This window comes from Danio rerio, chromosome 3 (assembly GCF_049306965.1).
Source record: "Danio rerio strain Tuebingen ecotype United States chromosome 3, GRCz12tu, whole genome shotgun sequence".
NCBI classification, from domain to species: domain Eukaryota; kingdom Metazoa; phylum Chordata; class Actinopteri; order Cypriniformes; family Danionidae; genus Danio; species Danio rerio.
The window spans coordinates 5,505,201-5,528,845 of NC_133178.1; the positions used below are offsets into that span (position 1 = coordinate 5,505,201).

Below are 23,645 nucleotides of genomic sequence, written 5' to 3' on the forward strand. Positions count from 1 at the left end.
ACTAAAATCTGGAGGTAGGTGGCTCTCCAGGAACAGAGTTGGCCACCCCTGCACTAGAGACATGCTCCTGACCGAAATCAGACCCTCAGAGGTGTAACCCACAGAAATCGACTGTTAATTTTACATTATTATTGTTTCATACACTTCGTGAATTCTGTTAAACATTGTTTCAATCAGACAAATCATGAACACTCTTAATCATTAGTTCATCATGAATTCACCATCAACCAGAGGCGCAAAAAGGGGGCTATGCAGTGTATGCATAGGGGCGCAACACATGGGGGCGCCATTGTGCCAAAACTACTTTTAAAATTATCCTTATTAAAACTTTCAAATAATAAAAATACACGAGTATTTTTTTTGTTAAAAATGTTTATTTTGCATTTTATGTTAGTATAATAAGGTAATTTATTAAATAAAAAAACTATACCACCCCTCCCCCTCCATCGACCATTGGATTGATCCGTTGCAGCTGGATATTATTGCATTGCTCGGTTAGTCACATTCTCTCCATTCAAAATGGAGAGAAGAGTGAAGAGACGTGGAGCGCAAAATAGAAAGCGAAATAAACAACAAACAATGCCTTAAAATGAAAACTGCAATGACAAATAGGGTAATAAGAGATTGGTAAGCTTAACCCACACTAATATTGCCATACTTTTAATCAAATTCTAATGTTTTTAAGCCATATCTTTAATTATTAAGTACTCATTATCGCCCCCTAGTCAGTCCCTGGGCTTTTACAGATGAGGTGGTTTTGTCCAGACAGGGGGACAGTGACACATGACTGAAATCACACACTGCTATTATTACTATTTTATATACTTGATTATAAAGATTCTTAACCCTGCTAAAACTGACACATTAACAAATAGTCAGAATATTCACATTTTTTTGGAACTAGAGTGTTTATTAATCGTTTTGGAACCATCAAATCCATCAACATCCATTTCCCTGCTGAAAAATCCAGCTTAAACCAGCCTAGGCTGGTTGGCTGGTTTGAGCTGGTTGACCAGGCTGGTTTTAGAGGGGTTTTGGCCATTTCCAGTCTGGTTTCTAACCATTTCCAGCCTGGTCCTAGCTGGTTAGGCTGGAAAATGACCAGCTAAATCCAGCTTGACCAGCCTGGTTTAAGCTGGACATAGCTGGTTTTGGCTGGGCTCCCAGCCTGGCTAGGTTGGTCAAGCTGGTTTTAGCTGGTCATCTCCCAGACTGATCAGCTAAGACCAGCCTGGAAATGGCCAAAACGCCTCTAAAACCAGCCTGGTCGACCAGCTAAAACCAGCCAACAAGCCTAGGCTGGTTTGAGCTGTTTTTTTCAGTAGGGTATACATGTTTTTGTAATTGTATTATGTATCATATTGATACATCAGGCCTTTCTGTAACTTTTTTTAGCTCAATACTATTGAAATTTTTGTTACAAAAAAGCTTTTTGAAATTTTTTTTTGATAAAATAGAACATTTCAGACATTTTGTCTCTGAATTTTTTTAACACTATACAGTATGCATGTGAGACGTAAAAGTTGAACCCGCATACTCCTCAGTAAATGTGCAGTCATCTGCCATCAACATATCATCCACAACATAGGATCCTGTTGTTGTTACAGCACTCTTAAGGCTGATTTATACTTCTGCGTCAAACGCACGCGTATGCTACAGCGTTGACGCATAGCCCTTCGCCGTGGCCGTCGGCGTCACTGACGTGCACCTCTCAAAAAATGTAACTACACGTCGCAACAACGCGTAGCGCAAGCTCTGTGATTGGTCGGCTTGGTGGCGCTGACGAGTCTGGGCGGGACCGAGAGCCGCACGAATGGTGCGAGCCCAATGGAGCGATTGTTCACAAGTGTGGAGTCCCGTGAAGGAGCTCCGGATGGAAAGTTTTGTTTTGTGTTTACCTCATTGCACGTCCGCCAGTTCCTGCCTCAAAATGAGCGAGTTTGAGTCACTTGTACATCCAGGAAGTGTTCAGGAAAAGCAATACAGCAGCGGAGAAACTCGACACAGAGGAGCATTTACACCTCACTGAAAACTAGCGTTTAGGAAGTGTTAATGCAGACCAACAGAGACAGCGCGCAGAAGTATAAATGCACAGCTACGCGCGTTGCATTCGCCGTGGGTTACGCCTGTCACTTGACGCAGAAGTATAAACCTGGCTTTAGGCCTCGTTAACACTAGTGCGTTTTCAGTTTTAAAACGGCATTTTAGAATAAAAAAAAAACAATCTGCGTCCACACTAGCGTTTCTAAACATATCTCCGTCCACACTACGCCACCAAAAACGTATATCACTTGACCATTCGCGCACTTTTGGTATGCGCGTTCTAGTATAAACAGGAAGCATGTGTCTCGCTCGGCATTTGGTTATTGTTTGTCAACAAAAACCTGCTGAACAATGAACACAATGGCAAAGAAAGCAAGAGAGGTATTTTTGTGGACAGACGACGAGGTCGAGTTGTTACTAAACGTAACAAATAAATAACTGCACAATGACGCCTAAAACAGACAATATTGCAAGCAACGCTCCCATTTCTATGTCCGTGTTGTTGTTTTACAGTTAAGGCTGGTCTGCTGTCTTCAGGTCGCGTTAAAGCCATGTGTTATAGTCATGTGATAGGGGCTTGACGAATAAGGGAAGGATACGCAATGACACAAAAGCCCCAATCAGGTAGCAAATCCGTTTTCAGATTTCTCCGTTTTCTCCTATGCACATTAGCTATGTTTCCATCCACCTATTTTTATGCGCATTTTGCACGTGCATAAAAAAAAAAGTTGATGGAAACGTCATGATGTGGATCAATTTAAAAAATGCGCATAAAAAACGTATGCGCATAACAGAGTAGGATAAACTTTTTATTAGATGAGAAAAGATGCGCATAAACTACGATGGAAACACTTTTAACGCACAAACTCCAGCAAGCGCATTAAAAAAAGGTCATGTGATTTTTTTTTTAAAAGAGATCATGTGATGATGAAAATGTGAGTGAATGAAGAAACCATCAGGCTGAGCACACTGTAAAACATCGGCAATGTTATTTTCGTAATTTTAAAACGCCTTACCGTTTCAGTATTAGTGTTATTACATTATTAACGACCTCCAGAATCAAGAGCATCTGTGCTCCGTGTCTGACACCTTTAAACGTCACCGCGCATTCATTGCAGGACTGCTTTCTGAGGCGCAAGTCATTTATTAGTTGAAGAACAGATTGACGCAGCTTTGCCTACTGCAGCAAATTCCGTTTTTACTGTTGATATTTGGTGCCAGTTAATCAGGAAGTAACGGTTTTGTTCGCTTTGACTCGTTGGATGGAAACGCTACTTTATTCGCACGTCTTTAATGTGATAATCCAGTTTTGCGCATTAAGTTCATTCGCATTTTTGGATGGAAACCTAGCTACTGAGACGGAGCAGCAGCGTTTTAGAATGAAAACGACCTCTCCAGCGTTTCCAATACTATCCGTTTTCGGCGCTTGAAAACTCCGCCGTAGTGTGGACGGATGGTGTAACCTTAGCAAAACTTGTGCGTTTTCAAACTAAATCGCATTAGTGTAAACGGGGCCTTAAACATACATCACATTTACACTCTTCTCTCAATTTTCATGCAAACAATCACTCTTATAAGATTAACTACAGAACATATCAACTCATGCCGTTTGCTGTTTTTGTTTGGACAGACCCAAAATTCATACAAGCAAGCAAATAGGGATTTTACTCTTGAAATGTCAAGTTTGTTAAATTCGTCAATTTCTTCAATTTGTTTACGGGTTTTTCTATGTTCACATAGCTATCGCTATCATCAAAGTCATAGGCTTCGTCCGAAGCCGCATACTTCCATAGTATATAGTACGCTAAAATCATTATGCGAGCCGAGTAGTATGTCCAAATTCATAGAATTCGAAAATCTGCATGCGAGAAGTACCCGAAAAACTTACTACTTCAGATTCTGGAGTGCGTATCCCATGCACGCTGCGCTATCCCATGATGCCCCGCGAGCGAATTCATGAATGGGAGTAAAGGGACGCAACTGACACAAGTAGGTCACATGACCATGACAAAATGGCTAATGTAGTACGTCCGAATTCCATTCATACTTTTCACATTCAAACTGTATAGAACATACTATTCTAACTGCCGAGTAGTACGTTTAAATTCAAATGCAGTACCTACTGAGTAGTCGGCGGTTTAGGACACAGTTATAGTCAAAATCATGTGATGTTGAAGCTGTAACCAGTCTGCCCACTGACCATGATACAAATCTAAATACGCATGGCAAACAGCATAATATCATTAGACCTATACCTAGTACAGGCAACACTACAGTGCAGGCCATATAGATCCAATCTCCCCATTTGAATGACAAACCAGTCTAGCCATGAACTGCTCGCTCTTTTAGGCACTTTTACTGACATTCTCATGTAGGCTACAGTGTCACAACTGGTTTTGCTATAATTAGGTTAACGAAAACAGCAGAACATTCAGGGATAATAATAGCAACATCAGTGTGGTTCGTCTCAATCCACACATTCCACGCACTTGGAATTGATGCCAACGAATCTTCTCATCCATCTTCAGCTTTGATGATGTTCAAGCAGAGCAATTCGACTCTCTTTTCTTGCTCCCTTTCTTTCGCCGGTCTGTGCTTTTGTTGGTGTTAAACTCAGAAGTTACAGCTTCACACACACACCTCTTGACTGTGTTGTTGTTTCTCCACAGCTGTGACCTTGCTTCACGCAGATAGCAACTCGCTGTTTTCTTCAGACAGCTTCAGAGCCCCTCTTTCTCTCCTACTCCCTCGTGTATCCTCCTCAGGTCATGGAACCCCTTCTGCCGTGGCTAGCATGAACCCATATCGCCCTCTCTGCGACCTTCAGTGGTCAGTAGCACTTGGAACGGACCCAACCAGCGCTTCGCTCTCCAGCTCTTTCTCCTCAGGGCTCAAATCACCACAAAATCACCCGGCCTCAAACTTTGCATCGGTGTCTCAGCAGCCTTCCCCCGTGCAGCCTTTACCTGTACACAAACATCAGACAACACAAGAGACATTTCTTTACAATAACTCAACATGTCGTTCTCGCACACATCTGTTGATGAGGGAGGGGGCTGTTTTCCCCCATTCACACCTACACGTGGTGGTTTGCCAAAGAGAATTTCAAACGGGCTCAAATTCATTTTTGGTCTTTTTCTCATTCTCGTTTACATCAGGACAATGGGTAGAGCTTGAACCCATATGTCCCAACATTTTGCCAAGTTGTTTTTCAGTGTACCATTTTTTCTTCCAACTGCTCCACCTGAAGATGGATGGTAACAGCAGTGTGTTCTCAGATCAATTCCCAAATATTGGCCCACTTGTTTGATTGCTTCATTAACAAAATGAGTAGCGTTATCTGAACTTAATTTTTGTGGAATCCCCCATCTCGGTACAATTTGGCTCAATCCCAGTTCTACCCCTCAGCCCTTCCCCTTACCCCTCGTTTTGCATGTGCCCGTGAAGGGGTAGTGGTGTCCCAATTCTCTAGCTTAAGGCGTAGGGCTAAGGACTAGGGTTGTAACAATATACCGGTATGACGGTTTACCACGATTTGAACGTGCACGATTATCATACCATGAACAATTGCATATCAACGGTTTTAACCCTTAAAGACCGAGACAGCCGCCCGCGGCTAAAAATAAGTATTGCTCTTAAATGTTTAATAACTTTTGATCCGCTGATCTGATTCATACAATTCAAAGATTGGCATAAAGAAGAGAATCTCAGCTTTCCAGTGCTGTATCACATAACATTTGCGGACTTTCAGAGGCTCCGGAATCAGTGCGGTTACGTCATCAACATTTGACAACGCTGATTTGACAAAGAAACGCTCGTCACTGTGTCTCCGGACAAATCAGACACGATACATTGATGCATTGTCCCTCCTCCATGCCCAGATTGGTTCAAACTCGCTATATCACAACCAATAAGCATAGGTTTCGCTTTTGTTTGTGGACCAAGCTTTTTGAACAACACGGAATGAGAGATAGGCATACATTTATGCGCGGCTAAATAAAACGCAAAAAAAAAAGTTTTTCATGAAATAATTGTCATACTAAGTACTTTTGGATGCACAGCAGCACAGAAACATGACAAAACAGTGACACAGCAAAGACGAACTGCTGCTCTTGCTGTTTTCAAAAGACGCAAATGAAGGTGCAGCTGTTTGTCTGCATTGCAGACAACCATATCCAAATCCATATCCACAGACAACCATATCCATGCTGGCACATAAAACCTAAGGATGTTCCATATTGAATCTAGTTTTGTTATGTAACTATTTATAGTATAGTAAATATTTATATCTATTTTTTACTGAGGATTTGCACCATGTTTATTTGGACTTTATTTGGACTTTGACACATTATTTATTATTTTCTTATTTTTATTTGTTCATTGTAAGTGGTGTTGTTTATAGTAACTGAAAATATATTATTTGGAAAAAGTCAAATTTGCTTCACTGTTCTATTATTTTGTAACATTTGTAACATACCGTATACCGCGAAACCGTCAAACCGTGGTATTGTTTTAGACGATTATCATACCGTGAAAAATTCATACCGTTACAACCCTACTAAGGACAAGGGGTATACACCCCTTCAAACGAAGATTTTTCAGGACCACACTCGAAACCAAGGGGTAGGAAAAATTTCCCAGAATACACCAGCTCCAGCTGCACCCGGAAGTAAGAAGGTCCACTAATTAGTATTTTTGTCATTATTACAAATTTTTACAACAAACAAACAAACACATGTTTTAATATAATCATAACCGCGTACATGTTTTACCGTTATGCTTAAAAAAAAAAAAAACCCTAAAATAAAAACTGCTAAATTTTGCGATCCCTATAATCCCTAATAATAACTCCTGTACAGCAGTCCCTCAACATTCTGATGACACTAGAATCTCCTGTCAGTAATGTCTAGTGCAGGGGTCACCAACCCTATTCCAGGAGAGCTACCTTCCTGCAGATTTTAGTTGCAACCCTGACCAAACACACCTGTTTGTAATTATCAAGTGCTCCTTTAGGTACTATTAATTGGTTCAGGTGTGTTTGATCAGGGTTGGGACTGAATTCTGCAGGAAGGTAGCTCTCCAGGAACAGGGTTGGTGACCCCTGGTCTAGTGGCTGTCAATGGGCTTTTTACAGTGTCTGCTATAATGTTCTGCTGTTTTTGGTGTGTTTACATTGATGAATATGGCCACTGTGTAAATACACAGTACACGTACGATCTTATTGCCACATTAGATCGTTATGATAACATAATATATGGCTTCAGTGATTTCCTGAAAATAAAAAACAAAGATAACGCAACTGGAATCACTACAATAGTTGCCATCATCTGAACTCATATGACGCAAGAGATCGCGAGGACATATGATGATGTGTGCAGGTCTTAGGGGTCAATTTTGAAGCCCTTCCCCTTAACCCTCGGTTGCAAGGGCATAAAACCAAATTCACGTGTGTAAAATATTTATTTATATTCACAAAAAAAATTTCACGTGCACAAAATTAAATGACATTTTTCATAAAATACGTTTCACAAATGCAAAACACCATTTGCAAATGTTTAAAAAAGTTTTGAATGTTTAAAACTCGCGAGTTCATCCTGAATGAGAATGTGCAAATCCTCTTTCACGTACGACTCCCCCTGGATACGTGTGTGTGTATTTTTGAGACTTTCCTGGCAGAGTCAGGGCAACTCGTACCTTTCAGCCAATCAGATGAGAGCTGTAGTCGATGACACCCACTCTTTCGCATTTTTGAAAGGTGCACGTCAGCTACCAGTGTGGTGATGGCCCAAGTCACAGTGAAAACCTTTTAAGTGGCCAATTAAATGCCCAGAATTTATCAATTTTCTTTTAGTATTAAACAAGGAATGTATGTCTTACCAGAGAGTCTAGATGCCACTTGAGTTCCTTTTTCACAGACGTCAGTGGGGTTCCTCTCCGGGCCCAGCGGTCGGCCCCTCAACCGAATGGGGCAGGGCTATGATACAAAGTCCCAGGATGATCAGTTTATCGATTCATTGTTGCAGCGCTAATATTTAACAGTACTCTGATAAATATATGACATCATTATTGTGGATATAAGCTGCTGTGATGCGTATTAAGTTTGTTTAAAGTGGCGAACCGAGGACTCGAGAGATGAACGGATCCAATCTTTTTCCAGCTCTGACTAGATATGATTGGCTTCTGTCTTTCAGGTGATGAACAAACAACTCAAACCTGATAGAAGACTCGAAAAAACAACTAATCTCCTCCTCCATCTGCACAAATGTGTGCAAATGAATGAATCACTCCTCGAGAGGACTCATCAAATGAACGAATCATTACAGAATGACCCATCACTATGAGTTACTGTAGTATAACTGCATGTCCAGTATAAACACTTGACTGGTATACATTCCCATGTTACTGGCCATTGGCAGATTTGGCAGGAAATAAGTTTTGGGCTCTGGTTACACAGTATTTTATACATGCTTTAATTAATGCCATTCAGGCTGTTCCTTAAAGGGTCACGAAACACCAAAACACATGTGTTTGAGCTGTTGACAGTCGTATATGTGTCCCACACTGCTAAAAACACTATTAGGACACCTATATTTCACTAAAAAGTGTAAATTGGTTGTTTTTGCGTTATTTCAAGCAAATTCGTACTTCCGGTTTGAAACGAATTTTTGAAGCTGCGTCACGGTCATGACATAATAGCGTGTATTCCAGCATGTAGACTGGACGTCTGTGCCAGAGTGTGTCTTATTACGTCTTACAGTGTGATGCATTAATGCATGAGTAAGGCTTGGTTCAAACCAATCAGCGCGCTCTATTGTGCAACTTCATTAATATTCATTACTGTCACAGTGTTTACACGACAGAGACGCCACGTTGTATTGGCAAAACAAGCGTGAAGTGTTGCTTTTATAGTTTGCTGCAGTTAAGTTTCGTTTTCATTTTCTCTCTGTGAGAGTTCAGCTGGAGTCACGTGTGGATTAACAGTGTACGCAGCGCTCGACAACAATAACTTATGTGTCTAAGGAGGAACATTGTTTACCTGAGAGCTGTTCTCATCTGCAAACGCTGAGATCCGGATTCGCTTGTAGTCTTCTCTTCATAAAGACGCGGCTCTAGTTGCTGGTGATTGTTCTGTCTCTACAGATTTGGTAAGTGGGCGACCAGTGGTCTTTGTTTATTCAGTTTGTTCGTATCGAACAAACTATTGCACCAAGTGTAAACATGTTAGCACCACAACCAAACTTTTACCTCATGTAGGGTTTTTACCGTATTTAATGTGGAGTTTTTTTTTTCTCTCATTCGCCGTGCGGTATCAAACATTGCATGAAAAATACACGCTTAGAGCAGTTCCTCGAATCAAATATCTCGTTTGTCGCGAGGGGCATGAATGAATTCCCTAATTGAAAGAGCCAAACTGCAGTTAAAGTCCACCATTTAATAATTTGGCAAATTATTTGACTACAGATGTCCATGTAAACACCATCACGTGTGTGTGTTTTGACTCTGAAACTCGCGCGTGCCAAAATAGACACTCCCACACCATCCCACTACAGTTCCTCCGACACTCCCCCCTAAACAGAGCTGGACACGCCCACTTTTCTGACTTTTTCCAAAGTAGAGGTGTGAAAACACCCTGCTGAAACAAGGGGGTTTCATGGCCCTTTAAGATGCAACCAATGTGTAAAACTCTAGACACTGATCTCATGCCTCTGGTTTCTCTCCAGTGTGAATCCTCTGGTGTATTTTCAGTTGTACTGACTGACTAAACTTCTTGTCGCAGTGTGAACACATGTACGGTTTCTCTCCAGTGTGAATCCTCTCATGTCTTTTTAGATGTCCTGAACGACTGAAACTCTTGTTGCAGTATGAACATATGTACGGTTTCTCTCCAGTGTGAATCCTCTCATGTGTTTTCAATTTTTCAGCCGTGCGAAAGGTCTTCTCGCACTCAAAGCACATGTACTCTCTCACACCGGAGTGGATCTTCTCATGTCTTCTTAAACTACCTTGATCTGAGAAACAGTTTGCACACACAGAGCATGAATAAGGCTTCTCCTCTGCGTGAACTTTAAGATGCCTCTTCAGCCCCATAGACCTCAAAAATGTTTTGCTGCATTGATCACACTTGTGTGTTTTCTCTCCAGTGTGGATCAACATGTGTTTATTAAAGTTTCCTGAGTTTCTGAAACTCGTCCCACACTGAGAGCAAGTGAATGGTTTCTCTCCGGTGTGGATCCTCATGTGATTCCTGAGACTGTCTTTGTCTGCCAGACTCTTCCCACACTGAGTGCAGGAGACACGTTTTTTGTTTTTTCTCTTCAGTGAGTCAGCTTCTCTCGGTTTGACATGATGCTGTGTCTCCTCCATTAAGCCTGAAATAAAAACAGCATTTTAAATAGATGGTTAAAGTATTGAAAGTACACAAAAACTACATGAAATCATGATCACTTTGGTGACCTTTTTGAAAATCTTGTTCCTAAATCAATGCACTCTTGCTCTCATATGCTCTCTTTGGGGCTGTTACATAAATTGTTTATAAAAGCGGGAATTAAAGTCAAAAACCTGACTTCAATGAGCTGAGCTAAACGTCCACGCTTAAATTGGTTCAATAACAGCAAGTTGAAGATCATTTAATCTAACTGCGTAAAAAACGTGCTGGATAAGTTGGCGGTTCATTCCGCTGTGGCGACCCCGGATTAATAAAAGGGACTACACTGAAAAGAAAACGAATGTCTAATGTTTTTCTACATGAACAGATTCATTGTTATTTCCACCACACCCTGTCATTTCCATCACCACACACATTTTTTTTAAAAAATGTTTAAAAATTTCTTATCACACATTAAAAATGAATTTAAAATCTATGAGTTCATGCTCCGTTCAATATTAATATTTATAATAAACAATATACAAATTCAGTTTATTCATTTTCTAATAAGCTCTTAACCAAATTAATATTAAATTTTAGAGTGTGTCAGGTGTGCAATTCAGCATTCGGTCCTAAGGGACTAATTTATTTCATTGAGAAATGTATAATTATTGTATACATTGTGGAAAGATTGGTTAAACTAGATACAAAAATGATCTTGGACAATGTTTGACTGCCAGAATTTATTTTACTTTGAATTTTATTTCACTTCGGTAGAGCTACGCATCGATGAATTTGCTCTTCAGTGTTTGAACTCTCAGTAATGATTTAAATCACACTGAACTGAGCTAAACTGAACTGAACTTAAACACTAAAACTGAACTACACTGTTCGGTTACTATGACCATTTATGTGAAGCTGCTTTGACACAATCTGCATAGTAAAAGCGCTATACAAATAAAGCTGAATTGAATTGAAATAAGCTGTATATTGAGATGTGATGGAATTGATGGTTTTTGGGCCAAAAACCCTGTAAAACCAGGCTGGTCGACTAGCTAAAACCGGCCGACCATCCAAGGCTGGTTTAAGCTGGATTTTTCAGCAGGGATGCTACATTAATTTTGTACAAGTTCATTTTACTCAACTTCACAAGGCTAAAAGTGCCCGTAGTAGAAGAATTGCCCACTAAGTAATGAGTGAATGGTGTGTAATAGTAAATTACTATACTAAAGAAAATGAAGATAACTAGCAGTCTAGCTTACAGAATTCAAATGTTAATTAGTGCTTCACATCCCAGTCCAGTAGAGCACCTTTAATGTTGGTTCACTAACCGCCAAAAACCTAGAAGAGTCCCGTAGGAGCTCCAGGCTTCTGTTGCGTTTACTTTATGATTAGTTTTTGCAGTTCCAGTGTCTAAATGGGCAGGTTTGAGCTACGAGTAAATCTTTAGTAACTTAATATAGTTTAGCTTAATTTGTACTTGCTAATAACAGACTCAGGGTTATTATAATTCAGTTAGGGTAGAGTGAAATTTACATCTTACTCCTTTTATCTTACTTTTGTGCGATACCCTCTGAAGATTTGAACTGATAAATAAGGACAGAAACATAAATAAGGACAGAATCATACCTGTTTATGTATGAAATATCAGCTGAAATAACAAAGTCCAGCGTTCCTGATCGCTTCTGTAGAGGAATTTACAGTTGAGCCCCAATATATACTGAATAAAGGCAAGCAGCTGAAGTGTCCGTCAGATAAACAGTCTGGCAGCAGAAGGTTCAATATAAAAGCTGGAGTGTGTTGTCGTGATTTCTTCAGCACTGAACCTCCACACGAGTTTTCCTTGCTCTGAGCTTTTACTCGGATAATGCCTCTGCTAACTGTGTGCTCAGCACTACCGCCATCTAGAGGACAATAACAGCAGCATCCACTAATCGCCATATCTCCTTTCATTAGAGAGAAAACATCAACAACCGATATACAACATAAAACTCTCTAATTGTGACTAAAAGACATTTTCAGACAAAAAAAAATGTCACCTTAACACATTGCACACTCGCACCAGTTTACTGTAGTAAAAACTATACTCAATGGTTCATCAGTTCATGACAGCTAATAGTATAACATGATGTATACAGCAATCATTAAAAAACACAATAGGCCTACTATTTAAATACAAATATAATACACTTTACTAGAATATTTCAGAAAATTACTGTAGTATCTATCATATGGTTAGGCACAGTCTTATAAATTAGGTTGATCAGGTTTCTTTAAGGTAGGCTGTGATAATAATATAAGATTATCATTGATTTCTGGAGAAAAGAAAACAACAATGAATATAGCGCTCCCCTATTATATTTAAGTTGGTTATTTTCTGAGTAATCCTAGGGGAACGGTTATTTTCAGGTTTTATTTCTTGCAACCTTAAAATAACCTAGAATGTTGCAGGATGGTTATTTTAACTTGCCTAAAATAACCATGATGGAACATTCTGTGTAAGTAAGGCTATGTTTAAATAACCTTTAATCTGGGAACGTTATATGGTTGCAGAAATAAATAAATAAAGTAATTATAAGGGAATATTCTGTATGCTATTGGTTAAGTGTTCATAACTGTGGAAATCTACAGTGTAATAATATAAGGCAGCCCAGGTATACATAGAGATGGCTTTGTAATAGATTATATACACTCAAATTCCAGACTCTGGCAGAGGCTTGAATATTATTATCATTATTTGTGTTGCTGTATTTACTTGAACGCAGCTTCTCATCTTTGACGTTTGAGTTCGCGCGTCCGCCATGTTTGTTTGTTTGTTTGTTTACACCCCATGAATTGGGGTGTACACCCCAATTCGTGTAGCGGCAGTAATGGAGCAAATGTATGGTGTAAAATACTACACTAAAATATTAAAAATATCAGACGTTTACACTAGTGCTGCACATTTTTAGTCAAATAAATCTTTGTTTGTCCTGAAAAAAAAAAAATCAGGCATTTTTTTACAGACGCGTACTGTGGTTGTTAGTGGTCAGCTGATTCATTCACACTTTATTTTGATGGTCCGTGCTTTGAATTTAGGTTACACTGTATACATGCCAACTAATTCTCATTAGATTATCAGTGGGTTAGGGTTGACCTGTAAATTTACCCACATTAGCTTTCTGGCCACCCACAACTTTTTAAATAGAAATTTAAATCTATATTTATTCAGTTTTAAATTAATTTCAGTAATATTACTGACTAATATGAAAGTGCTGAAAGATGGATCAGCTGTTTTTAAATGGCAGAATCTCGATACATTGCATTCACTGCGTGTTCAGCGCAAATGGCCACTAAACGTCAAATTTCTGTTGCTCATTTCGCAGGAAGACGATGAAGGCTCTTGTGTTAAACCCAATGAGCCTTACATTAAAAAAATAGAGCAAGGGTGTTCCTTTGGAGACAACGCTTTAACTCACACTGAAAATGGCAGACGTAAAAACAACAAACTGAAAATTAAATACATTACTTTCTTTCTAATTCAGGGCTCCGACATTGGGTTTGTTACAGCGAATTCCATTGTTACAGCTGGCAAAAAGTAGGCCAAAAATAATACAAAATAAAATAAATTAAATACATTACTTTCTAATTCAGGGCTCCGACATCCGGCCCCTGATTGGGGATTCCACAATCATAACAATATTTCCAAATCTTAAGGAGCCAAATATAATTCTACAAAGTTACAATTTGTACATTACATTGTAAGAAATGTATAAGTTACATTGTAAAGAAAAACAATAATAATAATTCTAAACTAGAAAATTATGTAGCTCATAATCAGGGGCGCAACTGCACATTTACTGATGGGTATGCGGCTTCAACTTTTGCGTGCCCCCTTCAATCCAACTATATTTTATAACAGGCAAGTGATAAAATGTGGAAAATATTTCCATCAATAAATTAAAGATATTTTTTCATAAAGATATCAATATGCTTCAAAAAATACAGTTTTGCAGTTCTGAACACAACTGAAATAGTATGAAGTAGTAAAAGGTATAATTACATTAAGCATGTTAAGTCGCAAAGAAATGCATCTCATACCACCCCAAATTTCTTCTCAATTTAAATTTCCCTCACTAAATGATTATATCACCTTGACTAGCCTTGCTTTTGGACTTTTTGTACTACATTTGTCAAAACAAAATGATAGACATGGGAGTCCTAAAGGGCAAAAGAACATTGCAATTACTTCTCACATGCATACTGTGAGAAGTGTAAGGTCTGTCTTTGCAAGAACAATTGACTGAAACTGCTAAAAGTTAAATAAAAAAACTTTCAAATGTTTAGTGTAAAAAAACAAAAAAAAAACAGAAACAAACAAATGTTCTATTTAATTGAAATGTTATAACTTTGTTTGTAGCTAAAATTAAAATAATTTTGAGCTAAGAAGTTACCAAAAGGCCTGATGAATCTATATGATACATAATAAATTCATAAAAACATGTATATGGTATGAAAAATGGGGGTGGGATGATTTTTTAATTTAATAAAATACAATATTATACGCCTATAAAATGCTAAATAAACATTTTTAACATATATATATGTGCCATTGTGCCAAAACTATTTTTGAAATTATATATATATATATATATATATATATATATATATATATATATATATATATATATATATATATATATATATATATTATTTGAAACTTTTAATATAGATAATTTCAAAAATAGTTTTGGCACAATGGCGCCCCCAATGTGTGGCGCCCCTATGCGCCACATATACTGCATACCCCCTTTTTGCGCCACTGCTCATAATAGAGGTAAACATTTAATTTTCTTATTGATTTACATGTTCATACTATGAACCTTTCAATCAGTCTTTACTGTCTATTTATTAGATTCTTCAGCCAACAAGGAAATGGTAATGCGGAAAGCTGTTGGTGGGTGGGGGGACCAAATTGAACCAAATGAACGAAATTCAATTCAATTCAAATGACTCAAGAAAAGATTCGTTCATCTCGATGAACGAGACTCAAAGATCCGAGTCAGTAAAATGGTCCGAACTTCCCATCACTATTGGAGACATGGGTCGTCAGTGTTGTGTTTATAAATGTGCCGCAACTGAGGTTGGGGGGTTGTCATGGCCCTTTAATAGTCTAAGGCCGTACTCACACTAGGTACAGTTGCCTCGAACCGGGCCAAAGCACGCTTGTCCCCCCTCCCGTCTCCCCCGTCGGCCCGCAATCACACCACAAACGGGCCTCGGCACGCTTACGTCATCGCTGCTGCGCTGTTCAGTGAGAAGCACTCTCTCACTCAGCAGCACAGTGGAGATTTCTCTAGTTTTATCATTTCAGTCGTTTGTTATGCAGTGACATGCAGTCAAATATTTCGCCAAACAGTCCTTAGGGATGCGGTGACACGCAGTCAGATATTTCGCCGAACAGCCTTCACTGTAAACAACAACACGGACACAGAAATGGGAGCGTTGTTTGCACGATTGTCTGTTTTAGGCGCCATTGTGCAGTTATTCATTTGTTACGTTTAGTAACAACTCGACCTCGTCGTCTGTCCACAAAAATACCTCTCTTGCTTTCTTTGCCATCGCGTTCATTGTTCAACCGGTATTTGTTGACTAACAACAACCAAATGCCGAGCGAGACGCATGCTTCCTGTTTATACTAGAACGCGTATGCCCAGAGTGCGCTAATGGTCAAGTGATATACGTTTTTGGTGGCGTAGTGTGGACGGAGATATGTTCAGAAACGCAGGGTAAAAGCGGACGCGGATCGTTTTTGATCTAAAACGCCGTTTTAAAACTAAAATGCACTAGTGTAAACGGGGCCTGAAACAGACATGATTGCTGTCATGCTGTGAATTTGGCCAGTTGTGAAACAAGCACACTTGTAAGATTTCTCTTCAGTGTGAATCCAATGGTGTTACGTGTTTAAGATGTTAAATAATTAAATGGATGAAACGTAACAATCAGAGAATCTACTGATGCTGGATGAATGAGGAGAAGACACTGACGCTTGATAAGTGAAACAAAAAGTAAGTATTTATTAATGGATAATGTCAAACAATGACAATGAGATGTAAGGTAAATGTAATTTTAAACAATCAAATTATTAAAGAAAACAGGAGCGTTGCCAAAACAAAGAAATAAATATAACAAAACAATCTAACTAAACCCCAACCCACTAAACTGACTGATCAAAGAAAAATGCAGAAACAAAACCGTAATCTTCAGCACGTAGCTTAACTAAACTTCATAACTCCCAAACATAATTACACATGTGGCAACACCTCCATTAACTAACTAATACAGAATTATCCTAAACTGCTCGCAATGCTTGAATTCTCGTAAAGTACACACTGTTAGCCATTAGCAAAACAAGATCTCAGGCAATCCAATTCTCATACAGATCGTTCAAATTCTCACCAGACGATAAACTGAGCAGCACAAGTTTAACTGATAAATCAATCTCTCAAAGAAAAAACTAGAACACAGCACTCGCAATCAAACCAAGCGGAAAAAAAAACACAAGTGTACAGTCCGGCCGACACAAGTGAGGAGACTGGCTGTGAGCCAAGCGCTCCTCTAGAACAGCGCAAGCGCACGGCTTTTACACTGCGCGGACCCAATACTTATTGGTGCGCCGATTGAGACAGCTCACTCGACCAATGGTAGCACACCTGAAACAGGACAGGATCCACAACAAGAGTTGTTTTAAATATTGTTAGTAATGCCTAGTTCAGACTGCGTGATTTTAGCCCCGATTTTGGCTCGCCGACAGGTTTTGAGAAATCGCCGACAAATGCCTGAAATCACAGACAAATCGCTGCTCGTGCACGTGAGTGACAATCACACAGTATGAACGATCAAAGATGCGATCTGAGAGAATCGCCGATGAGTCGCTGATGCCTTCGAGATATTTGGCGTGCTGAATATCTGGAGCTGTCGGAGATTCAAATCATGCCGTGTGAATTGAGTTTTGACTGAAAATAACATCAGCCATCGCCTACAACCAATGAGAGAGCAGCTTTCACTTGTGTGTGTGTGTGCGTATATCTGCTGCAGGCCAGCGGGAGGCTGGGGGAGAAGTTAAAAGCGCTCTTTTCGGTTTATTTGGACCCACGAAATGGAGGAAAAACTAGTGGAGGTTTGACAGGACTCTGGAGCAACCGTGTCTGTTTGACATTTCATACAGAAAGAAATTAGTTTATTATCAACTTAAGTTGAGGAGAAATTGATAATTCCTTTTAAACCCAGGTGAGCAAACATGTACATGTTCTACCCCATTAAAGGCTTCTTTCTCATTATGTAGTCAATAACAAAAGATATACGACGTGTTTTTGGCTGTGAGACGTAGTTTGGACGAAGTTGTCGGCGATTCTCCCTATAGTAAAGTCATGCAATGTGAATGTCCATGTCGCCGATCCATCTTGCAGTGTAAACAAAGCAGCGACGAAACGCTAGCCCAGATAGTCAAGCAGCGTGAAAACATCTGTCACATGACTACTTTGAAAATCATGCAGTCTGAACTCGGCATAAGAGTCCTCTCAGACTCGGTGAACATAAACTGTCATACCACACTGCAAAAAATGCTTTTCTTACTTAGATTTTTTAATCTTGTTTCTAATCCAAATATCTAAAAATTCCTAAATCAAGAAGAATTTTCCAGACAATCAAAACATATTGTCTTGTTTTGAGAAATAATATGCCAATATTAAGAGAGTTTTTCCTTAAAACAAGCAAAATAATCTGCCAATGGGGTAAGCAAAATAATCTTACGTTAAAAGAAAAGAACAAGATTAATTTGCTTACCCCATTGGCAGATTATTTTGCTTGTTTTAAGGAAAAACTCACTTAATTTTGGCATATTATTTCTCAAAACAAGACAATGGCTGCTTCCGAAACCGCCTACTACTCAGTAGGTACTGCATTTGAATTTAAACGTACTACTCGGCCGTTAGAAAAGTACGTTCTATACAGTATGAATGTGAAAAGTATGAATGGAATTCGGACGTACTACATCCGCCATTTTGTCATGGTCACGTGACCTACGTGCGTCAGTTGCGTCGCTTTACTTCCATTCATGAATTCGCTCGCGGGGCATTATGGGATAGCGCAGCGTGCATGGGATGCGCACTCCGGAATCTCGCCGGAAGTAGTAAGTCATCCGGGTACTTTTCGCATACTGATTTTCGAATTCTATGAATTCGGACATACTACTCGGCTCGCATACTGATTTTGGCGTACTATATAGTATGGAAGTATGCGGTTTCGGACGCAGCCAATGTGTTTTGCTTGTCTAGAAAATGCTTCTTGATATAAGAAATTTTAGATATTTAGACTAGAAACAAGTTAAAACATCTAAGCAAGACAAGCATTTTTTGCAGTGCAGTCTGGATCTTTAAAAGTTGTTGCTTTTCAACTTGACTCCTTTGTAAATCTCTGGTCAACAAAGATAATGAATAAAGCTTCTCCTTTGATTCTAAGGTGGACCTTCAGGGTTTAAGTTGAAATAAACGTTTTGCAGCAATAATCGCTTGTAGTCTCGAGTTTTCGCTCGAGTTTTTCTCAAGTGTGAATCCTCTTGTGTTTTTTCAGAGATGCTGACTTCATGAATCCCTTGTCGCAGTGTGAACACTTGTAAGGTTTCTCTCTAGTGTGAGTCCTCTCGTGTGCTTTCAGATTGCTAGACCGATTGAATCTCTTGTCACAATGTGAACACATGTACGGTTTCTCCCCAGTGTGTGTCCTCTCATGTGATTGGAGGTCTGCTAACTGCCTGAATCTCCTGTCGCAGTGTGAACACTTGTACGGTTTCTCTCCGGTGTGAATCCACTCATGTGTTTTCAGGTTTCGTAATATACTGAATGTCTTGCTGCAGTGTGAACACATGTACGGTTTCTCTCCAGTGTGAGTCCTGTTATGTAATTTTAATTCTTCGGCTGTCATAAAGGTCTTCTTACACTCAAAGCACATGTACTCTTTCACACCGGTGTGGATCTTCTTATGTTTTCTCAAATTTGATTGAATTTTGAAGCCCTTTCCACATTTTGAGCATGAATAAGGATTTTCCTCTTTATGAACTTGAAGGTGTCTCTTCAGCAATGAAGCCATCGTAAATGTTTTGCTGCATTGATCACATGTGAATGGTTTCTCTCCAGTGTGGATCAACATGTGTCCATTAAGGGTTGATAATACGTTGAAACTCTTCCCACACTGAGTGCATGTGAATGGTCTCTCTCCAGTGTGGATCCGCATGTGATTTTTGAGGCTCTGTTTGTTTGTCAGACTTTTTCCACACTGAGTGCAGGTGACACATCTTTTGTCTTTTCTTTTCAATGATTGAGTTTTGACATGATGATGTGTTCCCTCCATCAGGCCTGAAATGAAAGTAAAAAGACTGCATTTATCAATTTAAGTTCAAATAACAACAGCTACATGATCTCATGACCATTTTGGTGCAATTTTAAGAGTCATGTTCCATGCTTCATGTTTTATATTATAAAGGAGATTATATTATTCTGCCCTCTAAATAATTTAAAAAAAAATTTCCACATATTTGGACAATTTATTGATTGAAAGATGGAGACAAACCAGGCTCAGTTGGGCACAACAATTTCTTCATGCCCGGATTTAGCTTTGAATTTTAGTGTGGGCCAAGTGACATTCGAGGTGGGTCAAAAAATAATAATTTCATATATACACACACACACAGGTAAAGTCAGAATTAGCCCGCCTTTGATTATTATTATTTTTTTAAATATTTTCCAAATGATGTTTAACAGAGCAAGGACATTTTCACAATATGTCTGATAATATTTTTTCTTCTGAAGAAAGTCTTATTTGTTTTAATTCGGCTAGAATAAAAGCAGTTTTTAATTTTGTAAAAACCATTTTAAGGTCAATATTATTAGCCCCTTTAAGCTATAATTTTATCGATCGTCTTCAAAACAAACCATGTTTATACAATAACTTACCTAATAACTCTAACCTGCCTAGTTAACCTAATTAACCCAGTTAAGCCTTTAAATGTCACTGTAAGCTGTATAGAAGTGTCTTTATTAATATCAAATCAAATATTATTTACTGTCATCATGGCAAAGATAAAATAAATCAGTTATTAGAGATGATTTGATAAAACTATTATGTTTAGAAATGTGTTGAAGAAATCTGCTCTGTTAAACAGAAATTGGGGGAAAAAAAGGGGGGAGCTAATAATTCAAGGGGGGATAATTCAGGGGGCTAATAATTCAAGACTTCAACTGTGTGTGCATATATATATATATTTATATACATATATATATTTATATATATATATACACACACACATATATATATATATATATATATATATATATATATATATATATATATATATATATATATATATATTTATATGTATACATATATATATATATATATATATAAATAAAAAAATATATATATTTATTAAAAATATATTTATAAATAAAAAAACAATAAATATATATATATATATATATATATATATATATATATATATATATATATATATATACTGTATATTTATATATATATATATACTGTATATTTATATATATATATATATACTGTATATATATATACTGTATATTTATATATATATATATATATATATATATATATATATATATATATATATATATATATATACTGTATATATATATACTGTATATTTTATATATATATATATATATATATATATATATATATATATATATATATATATATGTGATAAACAGAAACACATTGTAGTATATAACAGCTTAAACAAAGAAAAAGAAATATTTTGATATAAGCATTGCGCATATTGTATATATATTTACAACTCTTCATTAATGAATTACACTACAGAATGCAATCATTTATAGCAGTGCTTACTATAAATTACTAAAGTATTTTTCGAGCACAGCATCAGAAATTAAGTTATTGCATCTTAACATGTACTTCTCAAGGTATGCTCACGAAGAATCCTGCTTCAGTTCAGAAATAACTCCCCTCCTTCAGTCATCTTTTTATCAAGGAAGTTTCTCGTGTTAGCCTAATTTGGTTTGCGACGTCACCGACCAGAGGTGGCAGTAACGCACCAAAAACTTTGTTGTCAACCACCGTAAAACAGGAAGAAGAAAACATCATGCTCGCCATCATATGGATTTACTTTCATCGGCTAGACACCGTCCTCACAGCTCTGTGAATGTCGCTGCCGTCACTTATTGATCCGCGATTGGTAAATGTAGCTTTGAGGACGCTACTGCGCTACTTGACTAATAAAATAGCTTCGCTACTGAAAAGCTGTTTGATTTAGAAAATAGCGACGCTACCGCCACGCTACTGAGAAATGTAAGTTCAAATGCAAAACCCTCTAAATCCATCAGACCTCTTTTCTTGTAAATGAGCATTTTCGATCAGGCTTCTCTGATTAAGTTAACTTTTTAAGTTTCACTTTATATGTAATGATAAGGTTAATAGCTAGTAAATAAAATACCTTTATTTCATAAATATCACTTAAGACAATTCTTTCGTTTTTAACAAGGTACATTTTTTTTTGTGTCAAAACCAGCTAAATCCACTTCTGCTTTTTTTAGCAAAACCCCTCTAAATCCACCTATTGGGACAAGACGGTGTATTTACGTGAAAAATGACTAAAGATGCAATTAGAAATTATTTTACCAAACATAAAACACATTACACCCAAAGTTAAAAATATATAAATCTGTCAAGTAAGTGGTGGTTCACTCCGCTGTGGTACGCCAGGAAAAAAGCAGAATGAAACTGAATGTTTGAAACCTGTGCATTAATCAATAACATTAAAATTGACATTAATTGAATCTGAACAATCTGCTGTCATTTCTGATATCTGGGATTTAATGAAAGTAGATCAATGTCAACATTTTGAGTAAACAAGTGGCGTTTAGCAGCTTTTGCCAACAACCTGTTATTTCAGAAAGTGCTGACACCGGGATTTAGATGATTTGAAGCAAATCTATTTGGTGATGGTGTAGTACGTGCCTAAATCATTCACTCAATGCCATCATCTCACTGTTGGTGGAAGTGGCGTTTAGCGGCTTTCGCATCTGAACTGTTCAAATATACCAAAAAATAAAGTCTAATGACAATGTATTGAGCACAAACTTATTTTATTTTTGAGAAAACTTCAAAGAATGATAGTAAAACATTGTATTTATCTTTTTTTTTTGATAACTAATGTTGTGGTTCTGGCCTTTCCGTTTATTAATTAAAATACATTTAATTGGGTAAGTGAGGGGCCATACGAGTCTGCTGTTAGGTGTCTTTTAAAACAGGGGGTATGTTAAGGCAAGGGGTCATGAGAGAGCGCAAAGAGGACTTGGGGATACAGAGAACCATCTGTGTAAATACAGCCAAGAAAGCATGAAATGTATAAAACATATGTTAAAACTGCCATGCATGTCTGATAAGACACATACTGTATGAGAGAGAAAGGTCCAGTTTAGATATTAGAGACATAAACACTAGTCATGATTACCAAATTTGAACTACGTGTGGAAAAACAGCAATGAATTCATAAGATCTGTACATTTTAGGCGTACTCACACTATGTACAGTTGCCTCGAACCAGGCCAAAGCACCCTTGTCCCCCCTCTCGTCTCCCCCGATGGTCTGCTCTCCAGGGTTGGGCATCTAAGCTATAATGCCGATCCGATACGCATCTCGATACAAAGAATACGATCCGATATATTAGCGATACATTTGTGACATATTGCGATGCAACACGATACAATTCACACCCATATCACGATACCATGCGATATTTCAGCACTAACTAATTAGATCAAGTTTATGAGATGATGTGAAAGAGGATGCTGTGCCATTGAATGAGTTTGATTATTTATTAACCAAGCAAAACCAAGACTTTTTTTACAAACTGGCTTTTCTCTCAGAGCCAGAGTGTCAGTTTACAGTAGAGGGCCATTTTAGAACATATAGCACATATTATTTAAGTATTTTCAAGATAAACAGAATGTATAAGTGCAATATATATTAAAATATATATATTTGCACTCTTTCAACATAAAGGTTTAGCATTGCACAACAAGAATTGTGATTTAACTTTAACTATGAAAACAAGTTTTACAAAGATATATTTTGCCACTGAATATTCAAAACTTAAGGTTGTGAACTAGCAGTGTTATGTTGCTTTGAAACATCACTGTCACTGTAAACAACA

At 37.9% G+C, this 23,645-nt stretch overlaps 2 protein-coding genes across 3 annotated transcripts; both read right to left on the reverse strand.

The window, feature by feature from the left end:
• Nucleotides 1–354: 354 nt before the first annotated feature.
• On the reverse strand, nt 355–12,258 carry LOC110439327 (uncharacterized). 2 transcript variants are annotated; one of them, XM_073944109.1, is made up of 4 exons: nt 12,038–12,258; nt 7,921–10,412; nt 1,264–5,009; nt 355–1,049 (listed from the first exon to the last, which is right to left on the reverse strand). In XM_073944109.1, the coding sequence occupies exon 2, from the start codon at nt 10,405–10,407 to the stop codon at nt 9,742–9,744; it is 666 nt and encodes a 221-aa protein (XP_073800210.1). In that variant the 5' UTR covers nt 10,408–10,412; nt 12,038–12,258; the 3' UTR covers nt 355–1,049; nt 1,264–5,009; nt 7,921–9,741. The 2 variants fall into 2 exon arrangements, with proteins under 2 accessions (XP_073800210.1, XP_068074017.1); XM_068217916.2 differs by having other exon boundaries at nt 355–5,009.
• A 4,185-nt stretch (nt 12,259–16,443) lies between these two features.
• Nucleotides 16,444–23,127, reverse strand: LOC101882201 (uncharacterized). Its single transcript, XM_068219175.2, has 3 exons — nt 23,012–23,127; nt 17,797–19,800; nt 16,444–17,035 (listed from the first exon to the last, which is right to left on the reverse strand). Exon 2 carries the CDS (start codon nt 19,793–19,795, stop codon nt 18,989–18,991), a length of 807 nt encoding a protein of 268 aa, XP_068075276.1. The 5' UTR covers nt 19,796–19,800; nt 23,012–23,127; the 3' UTR covers nt 16,444–17,035; nt 17,797–18,988.
• Nucleotides 23,128–23,645: the final 518 nt, after the last annotated feature.